We start from the raw sequence: 27976 nt of genomic DNA, 5'->3' as shown, positions 1-27976 counted from the left end.
CCAAAATTCTCCCTAGTAACCAGCATTTTCAGGAACTGACAGTAAGGTGCTTATTTTTATAGCACTATTCGTGAAAGCTGAGCCTCCACCCTGCGAAGGGAAACCCATCGTGGCCAGGCTCCTCCCCTTTCCAGCCCCACCACCAGCTCAGAGGGGAGCCTGGCGGGGGGAAGGCTGTGCCCAACCCCCCCCCCCCCCCCGTATTCCCTTCTCAAAGGAACCAGCTAGAGAGCGAGCAGCAGCGCCACTGGGGACGATGGCCACGCCAGCCACTGCGGGACGCCGGGGAGCGAAGGTCTACCGGACAGGAGATGAGCGTCCCCCAACTGCCAGCCACCCGCATCCCCGCACAGCATCTCAAGGTCAGATGCGGGGCTCCAACTCCTGCCCGCCCGGGAGGGGCCTGCGGGCCGCTGTCACCTCGGTCCACACCTCTCGCAACACTCGGGCGCTCTGGGTCTCAAGTTTATGTCACTTAGGACACTCGCTGTGTACACGTGTGCAAGTGCATGTACACACTGCCGAGGCTCCACGTACGCCAGATCTCTCAGAGCGGAGGACAGGCCACAGCACGTCTCCCTCAGCGGAAGGCAAGCGGCTCACACACTCCCCACATCCTCACTTTGACTCTTGTTCCTACAGCTTAAGAAAAGGTCCTAATGGCATTAAAAATCAATGAGCATGCATCCTCTCCGCAGAGGAGACGTTATTATCCATGCCAAATGGTTACTTGGCTGTATATTAAAAGTCCAAACATTTCAAATGATTAAGCCCCAAAGTGAAACTTTTAAATTTTGATATTCCTTTTGTATATGATTTCTGAGTCAAATGGACGCTTTTGCATCTGAGTCAAATGGACGCTTTTGCAAATCACTATAGTTCTTAGAAGGAAACACACTCTTGTGGAACAGAGACCCTGCTGCGCAGCCACAGAGCCAACTCACAGCGCGGTCAAAAACAGATTAGGAAATAGGATACATTGGCAAAAACGGTTTGAGACTGCAGAGTTAATTAAAAAAACGCAAGTGTAACCACCACTACTACTGCAGCCTGGAGCTGAAGCTGAGCCTCCCAGCCCACGACTCCCACCCTCTGAACTGGACACGAGGAACGACAGGCAGTGTGCGTAGACGAATACACTGCACTCAACCACTCACTCACACACACTCAGTTTTGCTTTAAATATACCAACATGCTGGCTAATAAAGTTTTAATCTCTAGTTATCTAATACTTATATACTTTAAGATAGGCAGTAAGCTCAGACAACTAAGGCCAGTGGCTCTTCTTTGGGGAGAGGCCGGAAAAGAGACCTAAGTATAAAAATACTAAAGTTTTAACCTGGTCCATAGCCTGTCCTAAAATTCTTTTACCTGTGTCTAGATGCTAATTTGTGCAACCGCAGGCCTGGAGGGCAGTCCCAGATCTCTGGAAGCCCTGATCTGCTGCAGGGCTGGCGATAGTTCTTTAAGGTGAAGAGGATGAGGACGCAGTGCTAGGAGGGTGGTTTGGGCTGCTGTAAAACTGACACAGGAACATAAATGATACGCTGGGCACTTAGCTAATTCTTCTGAAAGCTCTATTTTTCTGGACTAATTACAACAATAAAGAACGTGTGCTTTAAAGCATCACATTTTGTAATAAGCCCCAAATTGTCAGTTTGACTTTATGTTTAAGTGCTCTTAATACTGAAGTTGCTAAGACTGCACAGGCTGCCTGTGTTTTTTTTTTTTTTCCCCCTTTCTTTCTGTATATTTCAAATTATAATGAGCTACAGCCCCACCCCGGGTATTGTACACAGTACACTGAAATAGTTTAACAAAGTTAGTTCAGAGCCATTTTTGCTCTGGTGATTCAAAGCTCACAGACGAAATTTTCTAGCATAAAATCTTATCATTAAAAAAATTAATCAAAATATCATTTGAATTTAAGTTTAATAAAACAGTACCACTGTATAGACTCTCAAAAACTGCATTATATATTCAATCCTATGAGGTTTTTACTTGCTTTTCATATCACACTGGTTAAGGACAAAAATAAATTTGATGTACATATGCCATATACTGATGTACAATCTACACGTTGATACAATATAGATACATACAACTATAAATACCCACAACTACGACATTGGAAGGTGACAGAAGGCATACTCTTGGATGCCTGACATACTATCAATATTCTCCAAAAGCCTGCAACACTACAGACACACACGTAAATTACAAAGAATGAGCCAAAGAGACCTAAGGAAACCTACTGTATATACAACTACTTAACTTGCGGTATTTTCTTGCTGTTGCAGTCAAGTCCACAGACTGTCATGCAGATTCACACCTTTACTGGCACTCTCTCTCTGAAGACATTCTCTCTGCAGGCACTGGCCACTCACTGTCCTAGGCAGAGGCTTCCCGCTCGGGCTTTGGGTACTCTGGGCACAAAAGGAAAATGGCAATGGCTTTGGACCTTGGTCCTCCTTTTGAGAGTGAGACACTGAGAAGAGAGCAGAAGTGGTGACAAAGCACCTTTCATCACTGTTGGGTTATTCTGTGTGAGCTACTGGTCTCTGAAGTCCTCTGGGTAACTTGGTACTATAAGATGTCCAAGGCCAATGGAGACACCTGTTGCCCGGGGCAGACTGTTGGCCTGGGAGAAGAGACAGCCAGAAAGCTTTGGAACCAGGAAGGCCCAGAGGCTCATCTCCTTACAAAAGCTGATCTTCTGTCAGAGTAACTCAGATGCTCCATGAGAAAAGCAGGTGCTAGTTAAGCCCAAGTCACACTAGTCATTAACCAGGCTCTACTGTGAACAAGTCCTGGGTGCCACTTTGATTCCTGTTTAACAGCGCTAATCTTATAATTGCAAAAATTCTGACAATTGAAAAGTGAAGGGATCAGGAGGTTGTCCATTGTTGCAGCTAAGGAAGGTGGCTCCCCACCTGCTGAACCCTTGGCCCGGTCCACAACAGCTACACTACAGAGCTTTGGACCACAAGGCTGAGAATGCCCTGTGAACTTGGCCTTAAAAAAGCTTAACAAGGAAAAATGCCAAAGAATCAAATTCCAGTGACCACTAACTAAACCCAAGAAAGTGTTCAAAGTAAGACAATGGAGAAACTTCTTTAAGGTCAATTTTCTTCCAATTGTCTATGATTAGGGATAAAGGCAGAGAAGAGGTGCAGCTCGAGGCCAAAGCAAGCCCTGCCCTACCTAAGAATGTCTTCCCCGGCTCTTTCTGTGCTGGAAGGACAACAGGCCAGGGCTGGCAGGAGGCTCCTTCCCTGCTGGGTATGTAAACCCCTCTCCAGCCTCAGGGGTTCTGTGCTTTGGCCACAGGGTGAAACACAAACACAAGAGACCAACCCTAGACTGGCCTTGGAGAGCCAGCCAATTTTTCTCTCCCAGAATTAACTCCCTCACGTCACTTCTGACCAGGAAACACTCATCTTTGGAATGAGGATCACAGCCGGAGAAGCAAAGACGGTCCTGCACAGGTGCTCTCCATCCTCTTTACGCAAGAGCAACAGAAAAGGTTCACATGGTCCAGGACTGCAGTCCCCCAGACGACTCTCCACACGAGGTAATTAAAATGTGCAGAAGTGTTGCTTGGTTTAATCAGGCATTACTAAGAGTCAGCAAATGATATCTGTAAAAAGCATACTTCAAATAATGTCTATGGCTGGCAATAAAATAAAGACTCTTGCATGCTAGTAATTAGGTTTCGATTGCTAACAAGGAAATCCTGACCCCTCCCTGTAAATGTCAACATGTGAGGTGGGGGAACACACTCTGAGACACTTTGGTTCCGGTTCCACACACGGCTGCTTCTATGGACAATTTGGCAACAAGACCGTCACCAAGGTATTTTGATGACTCTCAAGATTTTCCATACTAAAAATTAATATTAGGTGTATTTCTGCAAAGAGGAATAATAACTTATTAGATGGAGAGAGATCGCAAGGCTCCTAGTACTAAGGGATGGGTGAGGGATGGGGGGCAGTACCTTCAGAAGGGAAGGAGAGGGCTCCCCTGTACCGTGAACTGGGTGGCAGGCGTGGAGGAAATGTGAAGGGGAAGGTCTTCAGTCATGTCTCCTGACTAGACACCACGGGAAAGAAATGATCACAAAGGAGACCCTGGTTGGCTATGGGCAAGGCTCTCAGGATCCTGTCACAGAAGGGGCCTTGTCTCCTACAGGATAAGCTCTTGGCTTGCAAGGAGCACTGGCACCAGACAGTCCAGAGGCCTCAAGGGGAGGTGTTCTCAGCCCATCCCCTAACGATGGCAGTCTGGGATCATGGCTCACAAAATAACCGTTGCAGTTGTTTTTCAAGATAAACTATGGGAATGCAGTATATACCACAGCTTCAAAAGTGCCCTTCTCATCTGTCTCTCTATTAGCATATCCAGAAGTTCTTGGAGATAACATTAGTGAGTCACACAGTGAGCACAACGCCGTCGTGGTGCTGATGTTCACTGGGCATTTCAGAGCTGCTCGAGTGTCTAAACACTGCAGCAAGGTACCATTCCATGTCTGGTACAGACTCTAAGTGACACACACGGAGACATTCGACATACACAGACACACACATACTGGGAGCACACACATTCAAGCCAGTCAGGGATGTTGATTCTTCTTTAGTTATTGAAGCTCAGAGATGATATGGTCTAGGTACCTCTCTCCCCTCTGCTTAGGATAAAGATCTAGGCAGAAAGCACACACACTGATGATTCAGATTCTAGGAAGAAAGACTATTCCCTTGTAGAAACCTTGGATTCAGTCAGAAGCTACAAAGAAAGAATCAGGTACATGGGCCATGTTGGTAACTACCCTGTTTGTTTCTAGGTCTTGAAACAAATTTAGTCACTGCCTTTACCTAATAAACAAGATAGAGGGTTAGAGGGAGTTTTTCAAATGTGTGGCAAAAACACCACAAAGCAAAGCAGCTACAGCCTTACGGAGGGGTTTCTCCTTTCTGGGCACCAGCAAGTATGGGCATTTCTACAGCTGAAAGAAGGGCATGTTAATAAATAGTCCTGTATAAATGCTGGTGCATCAGAACAAAATACCACTAGAAAGTACCATGGTTCAGGAGCAGGTTTTCTCTAATTCCCTGGAGCCATGCTACCCACACAGAGTCCCTGAGCCTCTAGTCACACAGCACCTTAACTAGTAAACCAAGTAGAAAAGAGCAAATCTCTGTGGGAGAGAAAAGAACATTCGAAGTGATTCCATTCACTCTGAACTTGTGGAGATTCTAGGTTTAAGGATCACAGAGTTTTCAGGTTCCAAAATCAGAAAGTTCTAACTCACAGTGGGCTCAATTTTCACTCCTTTCTTCTCCTCAGTAAGAGAATGTTCTGTTTATCACCCTGAATTTCAAAGGGACTGTCCCTGGAATAAGCTTATGACTGCTCTGAGCAGATACAAAGAAATGATTTAGAATCAAGGGTTTATTTTAGGGTGAAGCGGCTTCACAGAGACAGAGACAAGAACAGACTAAGGGACTCTGTGTTTGTCACCAGGAGATTCCTCAGTTTTCCAGCCATAATTCCTTCAGATTTTATTCCTTTCAGATTTATTGTAAAGAATCAACATTCTATTGCCAAACAACTATAGGGAAAAACAACTTTTTCCTTCCTTATTTTTCTTTATTAAGGAAAGAATGAAAGGGGCTCCATTTTGATATTATTTTGTTAGGAAGACCCCAAATTCTTACAACCAGGAGACAACACCATGCCTATATATATAAAAGAACCTAATTCCCGGATGGCAGGGTATCCACCACAGATGGCTCTGGATTCCTTGTCTAGACCCTGTGGGAGTGGGGTAACAACTTCCTGCAGATCAAAAACACATCTCGCTGCTGCAGCCCCCAAGAGTCCATTGTTGCCACCATCCTTTAGAAAACAAAATGAACTTGGGGCCACCTTGCCTCAGCCTTCAAAAGACGCCACTTCCTCCTTCCTTGCTTGGCTGAAATGGAATCTACACTTCAAGCGAGCTAACGTGCTTCTTAAATTCCCCAGGCCTGAGGTCCTAGCCCCCCTCTACCCCCACCAGCAGGGCCGGACTCAACACTAAGCACTCAGATGCATGAGGCCTCACAGGGGAGTGGCACCTCCCGTGAGTGTAACTCTTAACTGAACTTCTGCGAGCGCGAGAGCTGGATTCTACCTCTGTGACTGGGCAAGATTTCACATGAAAAGGCTTATATTAACTCTGGCTAGAATTTTCTAAACTACAAAGTTTGTCCAGTTAAGTGTTTCACAATGGATTAAATCTTTAACCTTTACAAAAAGTGTTAACAGCTGATTTGAGAACACACAAAACAACTGAGCAGAGTGCAAATGAGAGAACCCTGAGGGAGAAGCGATACATAATCCATTCTGAAATCATGATCCCCTCCCCTCACAAAAGGTGCATTAGTTATCAGGTAGCAGAAATCATCAAAGCAAAGAAATCAAGAGCAAAGAGACAATCTGTACAGAAACTAACAAAAATATACAATAGGAAAGGTTACTAATGCACCATTTAGTCACAGACTTTGTTTTAAATATATTCACGGATTCACCAGAAAGATCTTGAAAAACTCTATTTTGCTCCACGACCAGCACTTCCTGGCCGCAGATGGATTCTAAGTGACTTTTTGCTTAATGCCTGGAGTTTCAGGTCGGTGGTCTTTCCTTTCCGACACGTTTCTCTTGACCTTGGCGGTGACTGGAGATGCATCTGGGTTCAGCGAGGGGCTGGAGTGCGACTTCTTCAGGCCCGCGGCGCCCCCTCCACCGCTGCTACTCAGCAGCTCCAGGCCCCCCTCTTTCAGAAGGCGGACATACATCTCATAGCGGGTTTTCTGCAGGGAGTCAGAGAAGAGGGGTCAGTATACTGTCACAGGCACACGGCGCAAGGCGCCAGCGAGCTCACTTCCCGAAGGGCAGGGCTGGCAGCTCAGGAGGCTGACTGATGGTTTCATCGATTCAGTAAGACATAAAGATAGAATGTGAGTTCTCCTTCATTCTGCATTCTGCAGGAATGGCTATGAGATGGAGGAAGCCTGCTCCTGAACACTCAGCACAAGAAAGTGTGAGTTGGAAGAGCTGCGGCCTCCGGTTTTGGGGACCAGATGGCTCTCAGGCTCAGGCCTGCAGCCACTGGGGCCGCCCCACAAGGCCGTGGCCAAGGCCTCCCCTGAACCTGGCTGGGGTGCGGTTCTTTACTCCCAACCTGAGGAAGCAGTTGGTGGTGAACCTGTACTCCTGTCCCCTACGGGACCACTGACACTTCCTCGAAGCTGCTCTGGGTTTCCTGCTACGGCTTTTCTGCTAGGATCACCAACTTCTCAGAGTGCTATGGTTTCTTGCAGAACTTCAAATTATCCCCTGATGCCGTTCTTTATTCCACACATTTTTTCATCAACTGTTCATTGAGTGTCTACTATGTTTTGAATGGCTCCTTGATTTTCTTGTCTCTGGGTATCTTTTTCTAAGAATAATTGAGAAGAACACTGCAGAGATTTTTTTTCTCTAACCTTTACTGGTGCTGCTTTTCTTAAGTTTGTATCTGAGTCACTATATAGAGCTATTGTGTACATAGTGCAAATTACAGAAGGGTCGCAGATTCTCGATTTGATAGATTCTAGTCAAAATAAGTCTCTCATCATACTGCTTCAACACATGAAGGATCTGTAGAAGGCCTAAAGTATTTTCTTTCTCAGCAAAAGAACAGCTCAGTTATAAATTGTCCCAACAAAGGCAGCAAAGTCTTTCATAACTCTAAGTCTTTTAGGGATTTTTCTGGTCAAATTGAGATTTTATATATCTGTTTTAAATTAATAATTATGAAGGTGAAGCTACTTGAAGCTACTCTTTCAAGTTGTTTTGTTCAAAAGTAGGGAAAAGCTGCTAGTCATTAAGCTTGCTCTGGGTTTGGTCAGTAGCCATGTTGAGGTGCCAAGCTTTGGTTGATGATGATTACATTATGGTATGCCCACAGGCTAACTTGAGGGCATTAACACAAGAATCATATACAATTGGTACGTTATTATCCCTGTTTTACAGTAAAGGAAATAGAGGCAGAGATAAGTCCAAGACAGTAAAGAAGTGAAGCTGGGATATGGACTCTAGAACCCATACTCTTAAGCTGCATTTCCTTCCTGGGTATGAAAATATATGCAGGAATGTGTATTTTAGGATGACAACTCTGAGAGACTCTGTAGGTTTGGCCAATCAAAAGCCATTTTCAACCCCCCTCTCCTCCTATGTCCCTCCCACTGTTGATAAAACCAAATACTTACTTTCCCAGACACTCTTGCAGCTAAGATGGGCTGTGTGATATTTTGGCCACTGAGATATAAGGAGAACTCTCCTGGGGGACTTCTGCGAAAGCGATTTTGCTTTCTGATGAAAGGGGCAGGTTGAGAGGAGAAGCCACTGGTGCCAGCCCCTCACTCTTATTCCTTCCTTGACATGGATGTGATTCCTAAAGCTGTAACCCTGTGAAATGAGGCAGCAGGCGTGAAGGCAAAAGGACAGCATGCTAGGCCTGAGGGGAAATGGAAAGACAGAAAGAGCCCGGGTTCTTGATGACACAATGAGCTGGATCCAACTCTCAAAGCCCTTACTGCCTCTGACCGTCTTGTTAAGTATGAATAATAAATACCCTTTGGGGTTAAGCCACTGTTAATCAGGTAATGGTTTTTTCCACCACATTTTTTCCTTCTAGTTTCTTTTGAGATATAATTGACACACAGCACTGTATAAGTTTAAGGTATACAGCATAGTGATTTGATTTATCTCCATCATGAAAGAATGATCACAAAATGTTTAGTGAACATCCATCATTTCATATAGATACAAAACTAAAGAAATCGAAAAATTTGTTTTTTCCTTGTGATGAGAACTCAGGATTTACTCTCCTAATGACTTTCATACATAACATACAGCAGTGCTAATTATATTTATCATGTGTTTCATTACACCCCTACTACTTATTTATCTTATAACTGGCTGTTTGTACCTTTTGACTGCCTTCATCCAATTTCCCCCTCCCAACTGGCAGCCAGAAATCTATTCTCTTTTTCTATGAGTCTGTTTATTCGTTTATTTCTTTTTGATGTATAATTGACCTACAACACTATGTTAGTTCCTATTACACAACATAGTGATTCAACGTTTCTATACATTTCAAAATGATCACCATGATAAGTCTAGTTACCAACTGTCACCACTCAAAGATATCACATAGTTACTGGCTATATTCCCCATACCCTTGACTCATTTATTTTGCAACTGGAAGTCTGTGTCTCTTGACCTCCCTCACCTATTTCTCTCCCCACCCTACACCTCTCCCCTCTGGCAACCACCTGTTTGTTCTCTGTATCTATGACTCTGTTTCTGTTATTACGTTTGTTCATCTGTTTTGTTTTTAATAGATTACATGTATAAGTGAAATCATATTGTATTTGTCTTTCTCTGACTTATTTCACGAAGCATAACACCCTCTAGGTCCATTCATGTTGTCACAAATGGTAAGATTTCATTCTTTTTTATGACTGAGTGGTATTAAATTGTATATATACCACATCTTCTTTATCCACTCATCTGTTGGTGGACACTTATGCTGCTTCCATATCTTGGCAATTGTAAATAATACTGCTATGAACATTGGGTACATTATCTTTTTGAATTAGTGTCTTCATTTTCTTTGGATATATACACAGAAGGGGAATTGCTGATCACATGGTAGTTCTGTTTTTAGTTTTTTGAAGGACTGCCATACTGTTTTCCACAGTGGCTGCACCAATTTTATTTTTAACTGAAGTAGAGTTGACTTACAATGTTGTGTTAGTTTCAGGTGTATAGCAAAGTGATTCAGTTTTATATAAATCTGAAAAAGAATATATATATTCTTTTATAGGTTATTGCAAGATATTGGGTATAGTTCCCTGTGCTATTACACAGTAGGTCCTTGTTTATCTATTTTATATATAGTAGTGTGTATCTGTTAAACCCAAACTCCTAATTTATCCCTCCCCGCTGGCTACACCAATTTACAATCCCACCAACACTGTAGGGGGGTTCCCTTCTCTCCACAGTCTCGCCAACATTTGTTATTTGTGTTCTTTTTGATGATAGCCATTCTGACAGGTGTGAGGTGATATCTCACTGTGGTTTCGATTTGCATTTCCCTGATGATTAGCAATGTTGAGCACCTTTTCTTGTGCCTCAAGTACTGTTAATTGCAGATGAAAGCATCACTAATTGATACACATTCCAATTTTAGTATAGAAGTAACAAAGGAATAAAATATTAATCTTTTCTCAGAAAGCTATTAATACATAAGGGTTTAATAAGGGCATATGCTAATAAAAATATGTCATAAGTATTACACAGTAGTCTATGCATCAGTGAAATCTAAAGTCATGTTCATTCTAGCAATTTAGAGACTTAATCTGTCTCTAAACTGCCTTGGTGGCAAGAATAAAATGCAGGAAAGAACTGTATTTTAATATGAATAAGGTTTAGTAAAATGATCTAAAGACAGTTTAAAAATACATTCAGAAAATCAATGTAAGGCATACTATTTCACAAAACTAGGGCATTTATACAATAAGAGGGATACGAAGGACAATTTTTTGAAATGACTTGAAAGAGGACAAAAGAAGAAAAGGTGACTGGGCCATTTTCTACTAGCTTTTGAAGAAACTGACATTATTGGGAAAATTCACCAAAACATGCATAAATTAAAGCAATTTCATCCACTCATTTTACAGCTCCAGCTGCAAATCTGTTGCCCCCATAAATTACATCTGTGTGTCAATCAACAAACAAAAGGCAGAGCACAGAGGAGTGGCAGTACATGAATCATCAGATGAGAAGAAAAGGCAAAGCAAAGCAAAGGGTGAAAGGGGGCCGGCAACCAGGACTGCTCAGATGTTGAGAGAAATAAGGAAAAAAATAATGTGGGTTTGTTTAGGAACTTCCAATGGCTGTGCTCTATTTCTGAGTTAAAAGGGCTTACAGGGACACAGGCTACTAAACCCAGTAATACAGCTTTGCTTTCTACCATTCTCTGTGGCCAAGCCAAATTCCTCTTTAAAATATTTTAGGAAAACTTATCTTTAATCTCAGGACTCTTCAGTACTACTGGAAGGACTGTGATCTACGTTCTTCTGGGATTACAGACTCACCAAATTTGTAAACCTCTATCCAGAGGCTTTGGGGCCAAAAAAAGATTGCCTCTGAGCAAAGACAGGCAGCTCTGAATGCAGCCCGAGGAGTGAAGGGTTAGGACTGCCTGCAAAATTCTTCTCCAAGACCTCTCCTGACTTCTCCCCTCTGGGGTGGCAAAGTCAGACTTCTTCCTAACAATGCAACCATGTGCCATCTTTGGGAGGGTTTATTTCCTTTTTTCCTTTCAGAGAAGACATGACTCTTTTTTCTAAGACCAATCCTGAAATTTTTTTTAGGTTAGAGCTGGTGTTTAGGGAAAAGCAGAGCAACAGCAGGAAGTGTACTTCTCAATCACTTTTTAACCTGATGTGCCAGTTTAGAGACTGAACACCTGAGGGTCATGTTCCAATGGTCAATCTCAGCCAAAGAAGCTGGTAGAGGACAGAGCAGCAAACACTGTTTGCTGCTTCCCTAGCAGCCTCCTCTTGCAGCTGATGGAGTTGTGCTTTTCACTGAGGGTGTCATGTTCTAGCCTAACCCCAGGACAGGAATCGTGGTCTAACATTGCCAGTCAATGTTGCAGCCCTGTGACCTAGACCTGGCCAGTGACATGTAAGGAGAGCCGACTAGGGTACTTCCATGGAAGCAGTTTTTGGTGCTCTGATAAAAGTTGGGAGATGAAATGTTCGGAGCTATGGCAGGCACTTTGAAACCATGAAACGATAAGCATGAAAACAAAAAAGCCAATGTGCTAAGGATAGCAAATCAGAAGTTTAGAAAGATCATATATCTTTGGTGGCAACTCTCAAGCAGCCAGTGACCATCTACTTCAAGTTTTCTTAGATGAGATAAAGAATGTTTATACTGTTTAAAAACTCAGTCAAGTTTTCTATTATTTGCAGACTAATAAAATGGTCAACACTCAGCTTGGACTCACTCATAGAAACAACATCCCAATTGACTGACAAGGGCTTAATTTCCAAAATAGACAAACAGTTCATAAAACTCAATAACAAAAAAAACAAATAACTCAATCAAAAAATGGGCACAAGACCTAAATAGACATTTCTCCAAAGAAGACAGACAGATGGCCAAGAGGCACGTGAAAAGATGCCCAACATCGCTAATTATTAGAGAAGTGCAAATTAAAACTACAATGAGGTACCACCTCATACCGGTCAGAATAGCCATCATCAAAAAGTCTACAAATAATAAATGCTAGAAAGGGTGTGGAGAAAAGGGAACCCTCCTACACTGTTGTGAGAATGTAAATTGGTGCAACCACTATAGAAAACAGTATGACAGTTCCTTAAAAAACTAAAAATAGAATTACCATATGACACAGCAATCCCACTACCAGGCAAATACCCAGAGAAAACCATAATTCAAAAAGACACACGCTGGGGAGGGGGAAGGGTGAGCTGTGACAGGGCGGGGGAGAGTCATGGACATATACACACTAACAAACGTAGTAAGGTAGATAGCTAGTGGGAAGCAGCCGCATGGCACAGGGATATTGGCTCGGTGCTTTGTGACAGCCTGGAGGGGTGGGATAGGGAGGGTGGGAGGGAGGGAGACGCAAGAGGGAAGACATATGGGATAATGTGTATATGTATAGCTGATTCACTTTGTTATAAAACAGAAACTAACACACCATTGTAAAGCAATTATACCCCAATAAAGATGTTAAAAAAAAAAAAAAAGACACATGCACCACAATGTTCAATACAGCACTATTTACAATAGCCAAAACATGGAAGCAACCTAAGTGTCCATCAACAGAATGGATACAAAAGATATGGGGTACACACACACACACACACACACACACACACACACACACGGTATCATTTATATGTGGGATCTAACATATGATACAAATGAATTTATTTACAAAACAGAAGCAGACTGACAAGACACAGAGAACAAACTTATGGTTACCAAAGGGGAAAGGGGGAGGGGATACATTAGGAGTTTGGGATTAGCAAATATTATATATAACTACTATATATAAAATAGATAAACAACAAGGACCTACTTTATAGCACAGGGAACTATATTCAATATTCTATAGTAAACCATAATGGAAAAGAATATGAAAGAGAATATATATTTATAACTGAATTACATTGCTGTATACCAGAAACTAATGCAACATCAACTGTACTTCAATAAAAAACAGTATCTCAATTGAGCTGTACGTGCACTTCCTGTCATAATTTTATTTAGCAAAAGATATACTTAATTAATAGGCTTTGGTATAACATAGTTTTGTTGGGTTTTCTCTGAATATTCAACAAATTATTGATGGATGTTATTCCACTCTAAGCCATACTGTGGTCACATAATAAGTATTAAATCCATTGACTATTTTATTATTTTAATAGTTTTATACCAGTTGTTTGGTCGCCATGGGTGCTAGAGTACAGTTCTCTTGGTCCTCCCCTATAAGCCTACAACACGTAGGATATCAAGATTGTAAGAGTTAGCCAACAAATTGTCCTACAGCAGTTTCTGGATCTGGGTAATGATTAGTTAGTATACTAGTATTTACTAGGGAGCAGCCTGGAGATACTTCTAAAATCCTGAGGAAGGAAATTTGACAATAAAAACTTTGCTCCTTGATCCTTCTTTCTCCCATATCCCACATCCATCTGTCCCTCCATCTTCAGAATAAATTCAGAAGAACACCATTTCTCTCTGCTGCCACCACTTCCAGTCTGGACCAAGCACCATCACCTTGTGCCTGGATAACTGCGATAGCTGCCTCTCTGGCCCCCTGCTCCCTCTCTGCCCCCCATGCATACACTTCTAGAAAGAGAGTCATGGGCTAAACTGTAAGAGTGTGTCATCTGCTCAAAATGCTCCAATGGCTTCTCATCCTTAAAAATCCTTCCAAACCCCAAATCCATACACTGGCCTAGGAAACCCCCATCAGTGTCACCCCCCACCCCCCAGTCTGGTGTCTTATTGCTCCCCCCGGGCATGCTGTGTGCCAGTCATCCTGCCTCCTGGCTGTCCTTGAACATAGCAGACACACTCCTGGCTCTAGACCTCTAGTACCTGCTGCTCTCTCTGCCCAAGAAGCATGGCCCCAGGAGCCTACAGGGCATATTCCCTGGCCTCCGTCACCCCTTTCAGTCTTCACTCAAATGTCTCCTTTATGCAAAGGCCTTCCCTGGTCATCCAGACCTAAAACTGCCACACCTGCTCTTCGCACTGGACACTGCATTATTTTTCTCCTTAGCATTCTCACCATGAGCCTTAGAGTTTGCTTATGAAACAATCTTGTCTATCTTCCCCCTGCCAATCCTAGAATGCAATCACATGGGGGCAAGGACTTGGCTTTTGTTTGTTAATATATCCCCAGCACAGAGAACACAGAGTATACACTAAGTAAACATTTGATGAGTGTATAAATGGAAGGAAGGAACAAATGAGAAAATAAATTTCTCATGTCTAATAGAAAACATATTTTGAACTCTTAATGTGGCAAATTCTAGAAAAATAAAACCATGGATATAGATGCAGAGGTAGATGCCCGATGAGCCCCTCCGTCAGTAGCCTCTAGGGAATGCTTTTTCACCTCCAGTGTTCCCCATTCCCATGTTTTCTACAAAAATGCTATGGTCTGACCCTAAGTGGCACCACTCAGCAAAGACTTATCTATGCCCCCCACATCCAGACCACGGCTGTCAAGACGCCACCCGCACAAACCCTGCAGAGTGCACTGAGGCTGCGTACTTAAGACTGGGGCTCTCTCTCTACAGAGAAAGAAAAGTAGTTTATATCATACTTTTGAGGTTCATAAAACAGAGACATATTTTCTGAGCGTCTCTTATGTAGTAGTACATGAAGACCAAATTTTATTACCCACTTAGAGCTTTAAAAAAAAAAGTGAAAAACTGGACTTTTGGAGTGTGGAGTGTGGTGGTTCTTCATTTGTTAGTGACTAGATCTCATTCTGACATGAAGGGCAGCCTCTAAATTTACCTTCTAACAAAAGCATCCATTAAAAAGATAAGAGTTTGTCAATGGTCATTTATATGTGAATTCCTTTGCCTGATGACTCTTGCATGTGACTTATATGTAACGCACCAGGATCACATTTACCCTTGGGTAAATACTTCAACACTCACCTAAGATTCTAAGCTCTGTGGGTCAGAGTAGCAGCCTCATCAATATTAACATGGGAAGGAAACTGCTGCTGACACTCAACAAGTAAATAATAACAATATGGAGGTTTTACACTTTTGCTCTGCCAATAATGTTCATAACCAGATAGTAAAAAGGGAAGAAGAAACAGCAAAAAACCATGAATGTTTTAATTAATATAATTCATGCCACAAAGTAACCACTGTGCAAGCATGAACATAGCTCCAGATCGGGCACGTTAAAGATGAGATGGGCTGCAGAACGCAAGTCTGTGGGAAGCAATGTGACAGTGAAAAGAGCAGTCTTGGGGGCAGGTGGCCACTAACTATGGCATTGATTCACTTTCCTAAATCCTTGCTAGTTTTCATTACGTGGCCCTTCCAGGGTGTACTTTCATTAGGAAGGACAGAGGGAGCCTGAGAATGCGATGTGCTTTGGGGACAGTTACTGCCTTTGGTCACGTTATTAAAGGTCTTTTTTTTAAAAATCATTTTCACAGTTTTTCCCTTTTTAAAAAATTTATTTATTTAATTTATTTATTTTTGGCTGCGTTGGGTCTTTGTTGCTGTGCGCGGGCTTTCTATAGTGCCGAGCGGGGGCTACTCTTCGTTGCGGTGCGTGGGCTTCTCATTGCGGTGGCTCCTCTTGTTGCAGAGCATGGGCTCTAGGTGCACAGGCTTCAGTAGTTGTGGCACATAGGCTCAGTAGTTGTGGCTTGCAGGCTCTAGAGCACAGGCTCAGTAGCTGTAGTGCACGGGCTTAGTTGCTCCGTGGCATGTGGGATCTTCCCGGACCAGGGCTCAAACCCGTGTCCCTTGCATTGGCAGGCGGATTCTTAACCACTGTGCCACCAGGGAAGCCCCGTTATTAAAGGTTTTGTCGTAGTCGCTGTGGATTCATTCTCAGATCAATTCTTAAAAATTTCAGAGCTGTATGCTCAGCTTCCTTGCTCAGAGATTCTCCGACAGTATGAATAGATTCATAGCAGTATAACTGTGTGAGCTGATCCCACTATCAGAAAATTGAGATGGGATTTTACCAAATCCAAGCTCAGTGGCTACTCTCTGCAGAGAAGCATCTGAACACTGCTTTTGTGGCTTTGTCCATTCAGCAAGCTCTCTCTCTTAATTTCCTTCGTAAGATTTGCGCTTTCCATAAAACCTTCTGTGACCGCTGAGAGCCAAAGACAATTCAAATGCTTAATGGCTTCTTTTTCTCCTAAAATCAAGTTGTTTATTCACTCTGTAACCTCCTTACTACATTGTTTTGCAACGTTAATTTATTAAGTTGGTCTTTAATCACCTGTAAGAATACTTCTCAAACATGTAGGAAAAATATCTCTTTCACTAGCAGCAATGCTTACTAGGGAGGAACAAAACAATACAGTATCCAAGGCCAAGTAAGCTGTGGCTTAGGTTGAATGTTAAGTGCTAAAAAAAAAATCCTGAGTATTGTTATTATTTGAAAAGAAGTTTAATCACATCCACATCTGATGGAGCAGTTTCTTTTTTTTGAGTATGAGTTCTGCATACCATTTTTCATTTCATTTAATATAACACTATCTCCTTTTGACCTCTGATACATGAATACAATAGTAACAGCCTAAATGAAAAGAAAACTGCAACGGCAATTCTAACTTAGCACTGCCATTTGCCTTCAGACCTCACTGCACCAGCAATCGAGTCCTGAATACATTTCCTCCTGACATTTTCCCTTCTCAGGCAGGAAGGGTAAAAGGCCAGCTTAAAATGAAAGGAGAAGAACACCAATAATGTCATGTACATAGCAAAACACTTTTTACTCCTAGATCTCTACATTGGAAAACAAAGAAACAAACCAAAACAATTAAAACAAGCCAACAAAACAAGGAGCTCTGGAAGAAACTGCTCATCTCCACTCTGCATTCTATAGGACGATGCAGAATTGACTTGCAGACTTTCTCCTTGCCCGGCTGGCTTACCCTCTGCTACCTGCTAACTTAAGAAAGCAATACATTAAAAACAGAGCTTTCTATAAGTTCTTATCTGAAAGCTATGCTAGGACTTACATTTTTAAAAGAAAATTTTAACGTTTTCTCCCTATGCCATTCCCCTATCAGGCTTCGGCATGTAATGGTAACCCACTGCCAAAATATAGCAAATACACACATTTTTAGGTTGTATAGTTTGTATTCGTGGCTTTCTGGGAAAACCTGAGGCAGTGTGAATTCTATTGTTTTATTTCAGTCTACCTTTTGGCTCGACTGCTCTCTAAATGAACTTTGTGACCTCAATTAAAAACAAAACTAAAATAAAAAGCTTACTCATAATAATAATGTAAGCAGAAGAGGTCAAAAAACTCTAATACGGACAAAAAGCACTGGGTCTGCAGAAAGCGTTTTGAGTGTGTCTTTGTCTCCATCCTGTGGTCCTGGTCTGATGCTCCTAAGGCGTCTGGTCTCTGCCCCCAGAGCTCCCACAGGCCCTTCAGGGAACAGAGAGGGCTCAATGGCCACCCCTGTCGTGCTTGTCCCTCCCAGGGCCCCCAGCTGCCAGGCCTGGGCAGGCAGATCCCCTGCAGTGCTTTTCCCTTTGCAACATCTTTGTGGAGAAGAACAGGACTTCGGTGTCAAGGAGAGCTTTCCCAATTCTGAGAGCTAATTTTTAAAACCCTGCTGCCTTTCTCACTCTTCATACTTTGTTTCTCCAGCTCTCGAAACCCTTTCTATAAACCCAGTCTGTATTAGTACCCAGATTTTTTTTCTCTTCTTAGAAATTAAACTCGAAATTCTCAATTTAAAAGTCCACAAAGCTCACTTAGAAAACAGAACACAGTTTGTTTTCTAGGTGGAAAACTCAAGAATTGTCCAGTTCCCACCTAGCCATGGGTCAGTCCTGCAGACCTGCCATGCACCAGGCTCCTGGCTCTGGGGGCCCTGCCCAGCGTGGCCTTGCATGAGGGTTTTGACAATAGCTGAGTGTAAAATTAACGGGAAAAAGAAAATTAACTCTGGATCAATGGGATTAAAAAGTTTAATGGAAAAAAAAATTGTCCTTTGAAACACAGAGATGTGAAGTCAAGTTTCTACATACCCAAGGTAAGTAATCTGAGCTAGAGAAATACTACTTATCTGGATAAGAGGCTAAATTTAACTCCTATGGGATAAAAGTTTGTCTCTCACTGAGTTTTTCCTTAGGGAACTCACATCTAAAACAAAATTTTAGTTTGTTATGACAACATTCTTATACAGGCCACACTCTTTTTTTTTTTTTTTTTTTTTTCCGGTACGCGGGCCTCTCACTGTTGTGGCCTCTCCCGTTGCGGACCACAGGCTCTGGACGAGCAGGCTCAGCAGCCATGGCTCTGAGCCTAGCTGCTCCACAGCATGTGGGATCTTCCTGCTCCACAGCATGTGGGATCTTCCCGGACTGGGGCATGAACCCATGTTCCCTGCATCGGCAGGCGGACTCTCAACCACTGTGCCACCAGGGAAACACCTACAGGCCACACTCTTAATCCTTGGTTTATATTTAGTTTGTGCTTCTGGCTGTACTAGGATTCCCTAAAGTCGCACACACTTTCTCTCAGAAATACGCTCCCGGGATTCTTTGTGGCAGCTGGCCTGTCACATGCACAGGTCCCAAAACGCCAGTGCCTGTCATAAGGGGACAGGTCAGTCTTTCTAGGAAATTTTAAAAGTAGGATTTGAGGAAGCTTTGAAGGTAAACTACCTTCCCCACTGACTTCCCAGGACACTTCATACCTAAGATATATTGATTGCTTTTGAGCTCAAAGCAGTTTTGCACCTTCTGCAGGCCCAGTTCAAATATCTCTCTTCCATCTCACCAGTTCTGTGTCCAATTCTGAGCCTGTCTTGGTAAAGTATCTTTGACCCGTGGAGTCAGAACACTGAGAGACCAGGCCTCAGCAAGTCCCTCGCCCCCTCCAGTCTCAGGCTCCACAAGTGGCAGAATGAGGGGCAGCTATAAACTTCCCAGGACTCTCTAAGGAGGGAAGCATGACACATGGATGAAGATGCAGTGCTGGTCCGGGGAGGGGAAGGCACATGGGAAACCAGCTGTGGTTGACTCTGTCCACAAACTGGCCAAAGGCCAGACCCGGTCAGGCAGGAAACCTCCGGTTGAGGTGAGAGGCCCCAACGTGTCCCTCGTGCACATGAGCCACACCTCCAGGAGCTGTCCAGGCAGACAGGTGCTCCTGCAAGAAGTCCGTGACCGGGGGACCTGCTTCCAGCCTTCCAGTGAGGGCTGTACTGAGAAGGCTAGTACAAACATAGGATTTTTGCATATGATTTTTCCCTAATATTTCCAGAAGAACATTTCTGAAAACATTTTAAGTTTTCATTATAAGTCTCTTGAGTAATTCTGAACTAGATACACCTAAAGAAGCGCAGTAGCCTGCTCCAACAAGCCTCTGCATCTCGGAGCAGGGGCTCAAGCACACAAGCTTTTAAAACTCTTACATCAAAAGCATACAGATTCTTATGGAAAGTAGTAGGAAGAAACCTAAAGTAGTTAGACAGAGATAAAGTATTCTGGGTAAAAAGAAAAAAACAGAGTTAGCACAGGAAAGGGCGGACAGTACCAGCAGTCTGCAAAAAAACGGATGGGAGGGTCACTTACCAAAAGGTCCAAGGGAATTGCGAAGGAGGCCGCTCACACTATTTGCATGAGAATAGCTTTGTGGGGAGACTGAAGGGGCACTTCCTTCTCACAAGTCACTGTGGTGACAGCACTCACACCAGGTGGGCCTCTTCTTTACTGAATCCCCACCCAGAAGTAACAATCAAAACAGTAAACAACAGGCACCGCACAGGCAGCTAGACAGAAGCGACACCGTCCACAAACTACTGTAGAGTCCTACGGTGCACAACAGCTGCACATCTTCCATTATGCATGAAACCTGCACCCCACTTGTGACCAGGCCTCCCAGTCCCAGCTGGCTTTTAGGGAGACTGAGCAGCACAGGAGCCACTGCCTCAGGCGGCTCCTGAGCACGTGCAATGTGGCCAACTTACACTGAGATGTGCCCTAAGTGTAAAGGTATACTAAAGTTTGAAGACTTAGGAAGAAAAGAGCGTCAAATATCTTAATATTTTATAGTGATTACATGTGGAAATGATAATATTTTGGACATATTGTGTTAAGTTGAAAAATCTTATTACAATTAATTCTACCAGTTTCCTTTTATTTTTAACTGTAGCTACTAGAAAATTTAAAATTATATATGTGGTTTGCACTATATCTCTATTGGACAGAGCTGGTCCAGATCCCCTGATATCCCCAAATTGAACTATTCTTGTTTTACGTTTAACAACACTCTTAGGGATCATCGTGAGAGTGAGTTAATCTAATAAACTATTTGCTGTTAGTATGTATCTCGCATCAAAAATAAAGAGTTGGAGGCGACCTTATAGGTTAGTTCACCCAATCCCATCTCATCTCCACAGCCAGAAACTGAGGTCCAGAGAGGATAACTAGTACCAAACACATCAAGGATGAGACTAAAGTGGCCTCCTAACTTCCAGTCCATCCCTTTTCCTAATTTTACTATTTTATAATTGCAAGTATTTTCCCTTTTCTGGCAGACAGTACATTCACCCAAAGCAGTGACTCTCCTCAGAGCAGACATTTCAGGTGTAAGGAGGGATTTAGGGACAGAGTCACTGTGGGTCCTGTGACTGGCTGTTTGTTCTGCTTCTCAATCATCTGTTTAAAATGTGATTCAAAGGATCCTGTTGCTAAGCTTCTCCTCCCTTCAGAAGCGTGCACCATCTTTTACAGATGAAAATCCAGCGCTCTGCAGACCTCGCTCATTGTGTCATACAAAATGCAACTCCGAACGGCAATGCAAGACTCCTGTCTCTGTAGTTAACTGGACTTGTATGCCTGGGCAGATGCTGAACCTGTGTCTCTAGACTCTAACACTTAGTCTTCTATTAGAAAAATAAAATTCCTAAACTTCCCCAAGAATTCTATTAACCTGCCACATCTTAGCTTCTCAGATCCAGACCAGGGATCACCTCTGTGATGTTTTCTATAAAGGAGACAGTGCTGGATTCCAGGCTAGACCCTGTTACTGAGACTGAGACTCTTCTTCAAGTGAGACTGAGACTCTCGTTCAACTGAGACTCTCCCTTCGCTAGGGAGACGATGGTGATCACAGCTATCTCTGTACTTTTACAAACACGGCGACTCACAAATTAACAGCTAGATTGTCTTGTTCCAGAGATGGATTAGCTTGTGGCGGCTGGCAGTGCACTGAAATATGCCCTTGCACTGCTCCTGTGAGAGAAAAAGTGGACCGTCACATGAAAATTATTTATCTGATGTTGACAAAGACTGAGCGATCTGAGGGAGCCGGGCTAAGATCACAAGCAGAGAATCTGTTCAAAAAGAAATACATCAAACCACCACCTACCCACCGTGCAACAAATAGCCCAACGATAAAACTGAGGGCTTGTGCCCAGAAATTCATATTACGTGTGCTCCTTGATATGAGATGCTTTGAATTTCCTGAACGGTGCTGTATGGAATGTGCTCTTATTTCAAATATATCAATTTCAGAAGGAATCGCGCCATTTTACATGCCACCAAAAATTAGAAATTCAGAAAAAGATGCATCACGCCTCAAGGACGCCCTAGATTTTCTAGATTTAAAATATTCCGTCCCAAGAGATTTACATGTCTTACTAGAATGGACATTTGTTGTTTCTAAAATTGAGCTTCCAGCCATGTGGTTCGTGTGGGCCCTGCCTGCCTTAAGCCATGAGCATGTGCTACTCCAGGTCGAAATTCAGGAGTGGGCACGTGGCTGATTTCTAGCCCATTCAGCCAAGGGGACTTATTCTGCATCTGGGTAGAGCCATCAGGGACGTGGACTTCTTTTCCTGCTGGACTGGAACCTGAGAACACATGTACCTGGAAGTATCCATTTTCTAACCACAGAGAGACAGTTGATTCCAAAGCCCATGTTCAAAGATCTAAGACACAAAGCATATCCAACCGTCTGCAGCCTCTGTACAGGGATGGCAAACTGAACCGCCCCCAGGGGCCAGGCCAGCAACACAAATGTGGATGCCTGCTAGGCTTGATATACTAAGGGGTGGTGGGGAGGGCCCTGTAGGTCTTCCCTAAATGCATTCAAATCTCAATGAAAACAAATCCAGCACTGCGATGGCCAAAGAAAACATTCTGACCTTAGGTCTGCTGGCCCATGAAATGCACTGGTCTGGTGCTGCCCGCCAGGTTTGCCCTGGCTCTGCAGTGAACCCGGGAGCCTCTGTTAGCCTGCCCTCAGGAATCCCTCCCTCCTGTAAGCAAACCTCTTACAGCCCAGTCACGCTTCTCACAGGTTTGGGTTGCTATGGTCTCCCTTTCCCTACTCAGGTCTAAGAATTAATAACTTATGCCACTGAAAACATCTTAAATGTCACATGAAAAACATCCTGGATCAAACAGTATCTTCACTTTAACTGCTAAAGAGACATAAAGACAAATTTCTGGGGCCAAGTACAGTGCTAGCAAGGGCTGTTTCTTAAAGGGCCCAGGAGTATCGGGCACAGCCCTGCCTACTGTGCTTCGAGTGGCTGGAGCTTTGTAAGTTTTTATATGTGACACAAACCACCCACCTGTCCCACATCCTGATAAATTTCCTAATGTACTAGAAAGATGGAGATCAGTTAAACATTTTTAAGTGAAAAGAGAACTGAATAAAGTAGAAATAAGTTATAAGGAAGTGAGGCCATTTCTGATATTTATTTTTTGAAACTGGGAAATGATGGCAAGTTTCTTACACAGACTTATGATGCCTAACAACCCTTTCAAAACTGAGATCAGACTCCACACGAACTCTTCTAAACAAGTAACAGCCACAGCTTGGGGGAACCAATTCAATCAAAAACAAAGCAATGCCACCCCTCCCCACCCGCTATGAATACGCAATAAAGAGAGACAGGCATGAACTTGGTCAACTAACAGCCATTCTGAGGGGAGTTTGCTGCTTACAGTAATAGTGAATATCCTTACAGGCTAAGGCTGAGATTGATGGAAGTCTCCTTGTTCTCTGTAGGCTTTTTATAGACTTCAAAAACAAACAAACAAGAGAATGGACCTGAGGACACGGAGAGGGGGAAGGGTAAGCTGGGACAAAATGAGAGAGTGGCATGGACATATATACACTACCAAATGCAAAATAGATAGCTAGTGGGAAGCAGCCGCATAGCACAGGGAGATCAGCTCGGTGCTTTGTGACCACCTAGAGGGGTGGGATAGGGAGGGTAGGAGGGAGGGAGATGCAAGAGGGAAGAGATATGGGGATATATGTATTACTGATTCACTTTGTTATAAAGCAGAAACTAACACACCACTGTAAAGCAATTAGACTCCAATAAAGACGTTAAAACAAACAAACAAAAAACAACCACTGAACCTTCTTATTTACCAGAGTTTCTAATCATTTACTGTCAGTCAGGGTTTGGAGAATTTCTAAGTCATAGAAAGCTGTGAATTTGGCCCACTACGAAGAACTGTTTGTACTGAAAGCAACTTGGAATATAAATAACTGAAACGCATTAAGTTAGAAACAACCCCAGTGTTATTACCAACAGCTTAATATTCTAACAAAATAAAGGTGTTTTTCTTACCAAGATGTAAAAATTACAAGAACTGCTCTGAAACCACAGCGAGTCCCTTTACTACAGGAACAGGTGAGAGAAGAGGCTCCTGCCTGTGTTCTTCCCTGGTGACAAGGATGTAGATGGGATTCAAGCTCCCCTTCCTGTCACTGTCCATCTGAGGTCACAATGAACTGCAGACACTGCTGTCTGCTTATCACATTAGTTTTCAGGGGAGTTACTAAGCTTTCTCGGGGAACCACTTCCTCTGATGTTATCTTTTATACTCAATAACAAAATTCCATTTATTCACTCAACAAGTATGTATTAAGCACTCAGTCCATATTCCAGAAGCTGGGATAGAGCAATGAACAAAGTACATAAGACGGTCAGTAACACTCAGACCTCCTGTTCAGGAAATAGAGCAGCCTGCTAGGGAAGGCTGTAAAAAGCCAAGCACTGAATTCTCTGCAGAGCCTCTCTAAGGCACACACACAAGACAAATTCTGGTGGCTGAAATAACAGCAAAGTGGACCCCGAAAGATATAGTACTTCAATTTTAAGTTAGTGAAAAATAATGATTCACTTAAAAAAAAAAGATTACAAAAAATTTTTGAGATAACCTCTATGAAGTGAGGTGCTCGTCTGCCTTTCTGGTGACACAGGTCAACACAGTTCGACAGACAATCCAGCATGCCTGACATATTACCATATGAGAAGATTTTAATGAGCCAAAGTCCTGGAATGCAATCTTCAGGCTCCTTGATGTGACAATTTTTTTTTTTTTTTGGCGGTACGCGGGCCTCTCACTGTTATGGCCTCTCCCGTTGCGGAGCACAGGCTCCGGACGCGCAGGCTCAGCAGCCATGGCTCATGGGCCCAGCCGCTCCGCGGCACGTGGGATCCTCCCGGACCGGGGTACGAACCCGTGTCCCCTGCATCGGCAGGCGGACTCTCAACCACTGCACCACCAGGGAAGCCCTGATGTGATAATTTGATCAAAGCAAGACTTATCTCCACAGAGGTTGGTCTAAGTTCATGTCAGGAAATGAAAATGCCGGCTTTTGCTGGGTTACATTTTCAGAAAAGGGGCACCACAGTGGATGCAAAAGCAGGGAGTGCTTCTAGCAGCGGCATCCTTTCTATGGTCCTGCCACCGCCCCTGCCTCCTGGGAAGAGACCTGTAGCCTTTGAGCCAAGGGCTCAGGGCAAGGTGTTGAGAGCTGGCAGCAGGGGCCTGAGGTGCTGGGAAATTTAATTAGCACATGTGAAACTAAAAGGGCCTACAGCTGAAAGCCACTCCAGACGTGTGAAGAATTGGGATTGATTTTTGAGAACTCCCATCTCTCAAGAATGAACAAGTGTGGGGAGAGATGAGCTGCTTAGTTTTTTTGTTTGTTAAAAGGTATTTTTTCAAGTCTTTTGCTGGTAAGGCTTCCAAAGTTTTAGCTAATAAACTTTCTCCTTTAATAAAAGAAAGATCTTTCTTCATCTGCCCAGAGCAAGGACCTGCTTAACCATGAAGAAAACTAGTACATGGATCTGCAGGGGACCAAATGTTATTTTGTAACAGAAATTTTATAACTCAGAAAAAGACTTTTAAAAGCTTCCATGAAATCCTGTGCAGCCCAAAAGCAAGCACAGAGCAGAGATTAGAAATGGACCTGAGGCGCCTGCACTCCAAGGGCTCACAGCCTTGGCGCGGAAGCCACAGATACAAAGACTTCCTGAAATCACCATAATGGGAGTCACCGTGCAGGACGGTAACCAGCAGATTTAGAGCAGGCTTTTCGTAGGAGGGATTTGGGCTGCATCTTGGAAGATGAACAGCATTTTCAGAAATGAAATAAGGGGAAGAGCATTTGGGGCAGAATTAAGTAGATGAACAAAGGCATAAAAAGCGTGTTTGGAGAGAGCAGAGTGGGCAGAAATGTGACTGATATACATGGAGGTCGTGGTGGGAAGACCCGTGTTGTGGAAAGGCAGAAGGAACCCAAATCCTCTCAGACTAAGGATTGGACTTTATCTGAAGGTAAATTGTGGGGAAAATCAAGGGCAGCTGTCGAGCAGAAGCATGCCTTAGAAAACTAACTGAGAGGAGCATGCAGGATGAACTGATGACAGGAAGCAGCCGCCAGGCTCATGTGAGACATGAAAACTCAGCACTTGGGCAGAGAGGCATAAAAGCAACACGGGTGGCAAGCAAGGGACAGGAGGGACATCGCAGAGGCAGAGCACTGGGATCTGGCTCCTGATCAGATCCTGGGGGATGGCAGGGGCCAGGGCGAGGGTGCTCAGATGATGCTACATTTCAAGCCCAAGGAAGAAACATGATTGTAAGATGGGAAAGAAGGAGATGAATAAGTAGAATACACTAGAGCTACAATGAAAAAGAATAGTTAAAGATGGATTCAACACACTCAACAGAAAAAGACTGTAAATAATTTAAAGATAATTGTTCTTCATTTTGGACTACAGGCTATCAACTTAAAAAAAGAGATACTTTAAGTGTCTTAAAGTGGCAGCTGAAGGGGGAGAGTCAGAGGATCCTGCATAACCCTGATGCTAACTTGGGAGAAAATTTAGCCAAAGGTAACATTTACTATTTATACGGCTTTCAACTTGCTTTTAAATTTTCTGTCTTTCCAGAGTTTATGGATCCTCCCCATCCCTTTTAAAGACCACACTTGCTATAGTAAATGGATGTGCACAACTAGCCTCCTTGTGAAGGGCAGTGAGTGGTAAGAGGAAAAATGCATCTGTTGCCTAGCAGCAGGAAAAGGCATCATGTCGCCCTGTAGCTCATTTCCTCTGCGGTACTTTTTCTGACTAAGACTGTGTTGGAAGAGGTGCAGAAACAGAGAACGCAGCTGCCCACCCTGGCATGTCCATCTACTTGTTGTTTTTTTGTCTTGCAGCCAGCACCTGCTATTCCGACAGGCAGGCTATTTGCTTTTAAGTGCATAAACTGCCAATTATTCCTTGATGCTTGTTTGACGCTTAAACAGAACCATGAACATGAGGGGCCACCATGACCTAGACCCTGCACAGAGCTCCCCAGGGAGAGGCAGGGTCAAGGTACATTGCCCACAGTTACAGTAAGTATAAAAAAACCTGCCTCATGGAAAAAATCATAAAGTAGCTCAGGTACAGACAATTATTACATTTAGGTTCAACACACCTCAAACTCCAGATAGTGATCTTTGAGTTTGTACTCATCTACCTCCTTGGCTTTAACCTTCTTGTCAGGTGGGTAGGAGCGGTGCTCGGCTAGCTCTGTGGTGATCTGCCTCAGCTTGCTCTCGTGAGATTTCAGCTGTTCCTCCTGCAGGAAAGTATTAAGCCATTTAGCATCCAGAAAAATCAATAAACAACTGTAGCACACTTTAAAAAATCCCTTATGATGAATGACGTTAATTCATCAAAACAGTCCAACATGCCTCTGCTGCCACATCTTACCAACTTTCTCAGGCCAGGGTCCACGTGTACCTTCGAAAAACAGCAACCAAGGCCAAGGCCAGCCCCCCTAACCAGGCCTCTGGTCACAAAACCAAATGCTTTCATAGCCCTGCGTCAGGAGTAACTGCCACGGAGTTGAGACCAGGCCTCCTGAGAGATACTCAAGCAGGCAAGGCACCGGCTGCAGAGTCAAGCACCCATCCTGAGGGCTGCACAATTTGGCTTCTCCATTTCACGTCCTCAGCAGTGCTGTCCTGTCTGTCACTACAGATGAAGACCTACCTGCATATTTTTTTTTCCTTTTTGAGACAAGCAATGCCATCAAAAAATAATTATTCTGAAAGCTGCTATTCTAAAAAATGTAGTGACCTATGCTTTTCCCTCCAAAATAGTAGAGGTTCTGACTTCCCTCAGCCTCAAATTTTACTGAAGGATATTTAAGTTGTTTTCAGGTTTCTCTGGGCTGCTATAAATGATGCTACATTCTTATGCATGTTGCCTAGTGAATATGAGCAAGAATTTCCCTATAGCATACAGGCACATCTCGTTTCATCACACTTAGCAGATAATGTGTTTTTT

The 27976-nt window shown here is 43.4% G+C and overlaps 1 protein-coding gene across 9 annotated transcripts in view; it reads right to left on the bottom strand.

Moving 5' to 3' along the window:
• Positions 1-1187: 1187 nt before the first annotated feature.
• Positions 1188-27976, bottom strand: part of PSD3 (pleckstrin and Sec7 domain containing 3) — a 499749-nt gene continuing 472960 nt past the window's right edge. For 8 of the 9 annotated variants that reach the window (XM_060291626.2, XM_060291630.1, XM_030834855.2 and 5 more), the window contains 2 exons: positions 27120-27263; positions 1188-6851 (listed from right to left, as the gene is read on the bottom strand). In XM_060291626.2, the coding sequence (XP_060147609.1) occupies positions 6633-6851; positions 27120-27263 (363 nt within the window). In that variant the 3' untranslated portion in view covers positions 1188-6632. Of the gene's footprint in view, positions 6852-27110; positions 27264-27976 lie in introns of those variants that run through there. The other variant, XM_060291629.1, reaches the window with a different exon arrangement.

This window comes from Globicephala melas, chromosome 21, assembly GCF_963455315.2.
Source record: "Globicephala melas chromosome 21, mGloMel1.2, whole genome shotgun sequence".
In the NCBI taxonomy this organism is placed as follows: Eukaryota; Metazoa; Chordata; class Mammalia; order Artiodactyla; family Delphinidae; genus Globicephala; species Globicephala melas.
Note: the sequence above shows the minus strand (reverse complement) of the source record. Positions and strands in the feature narration are given on the sequence as shown.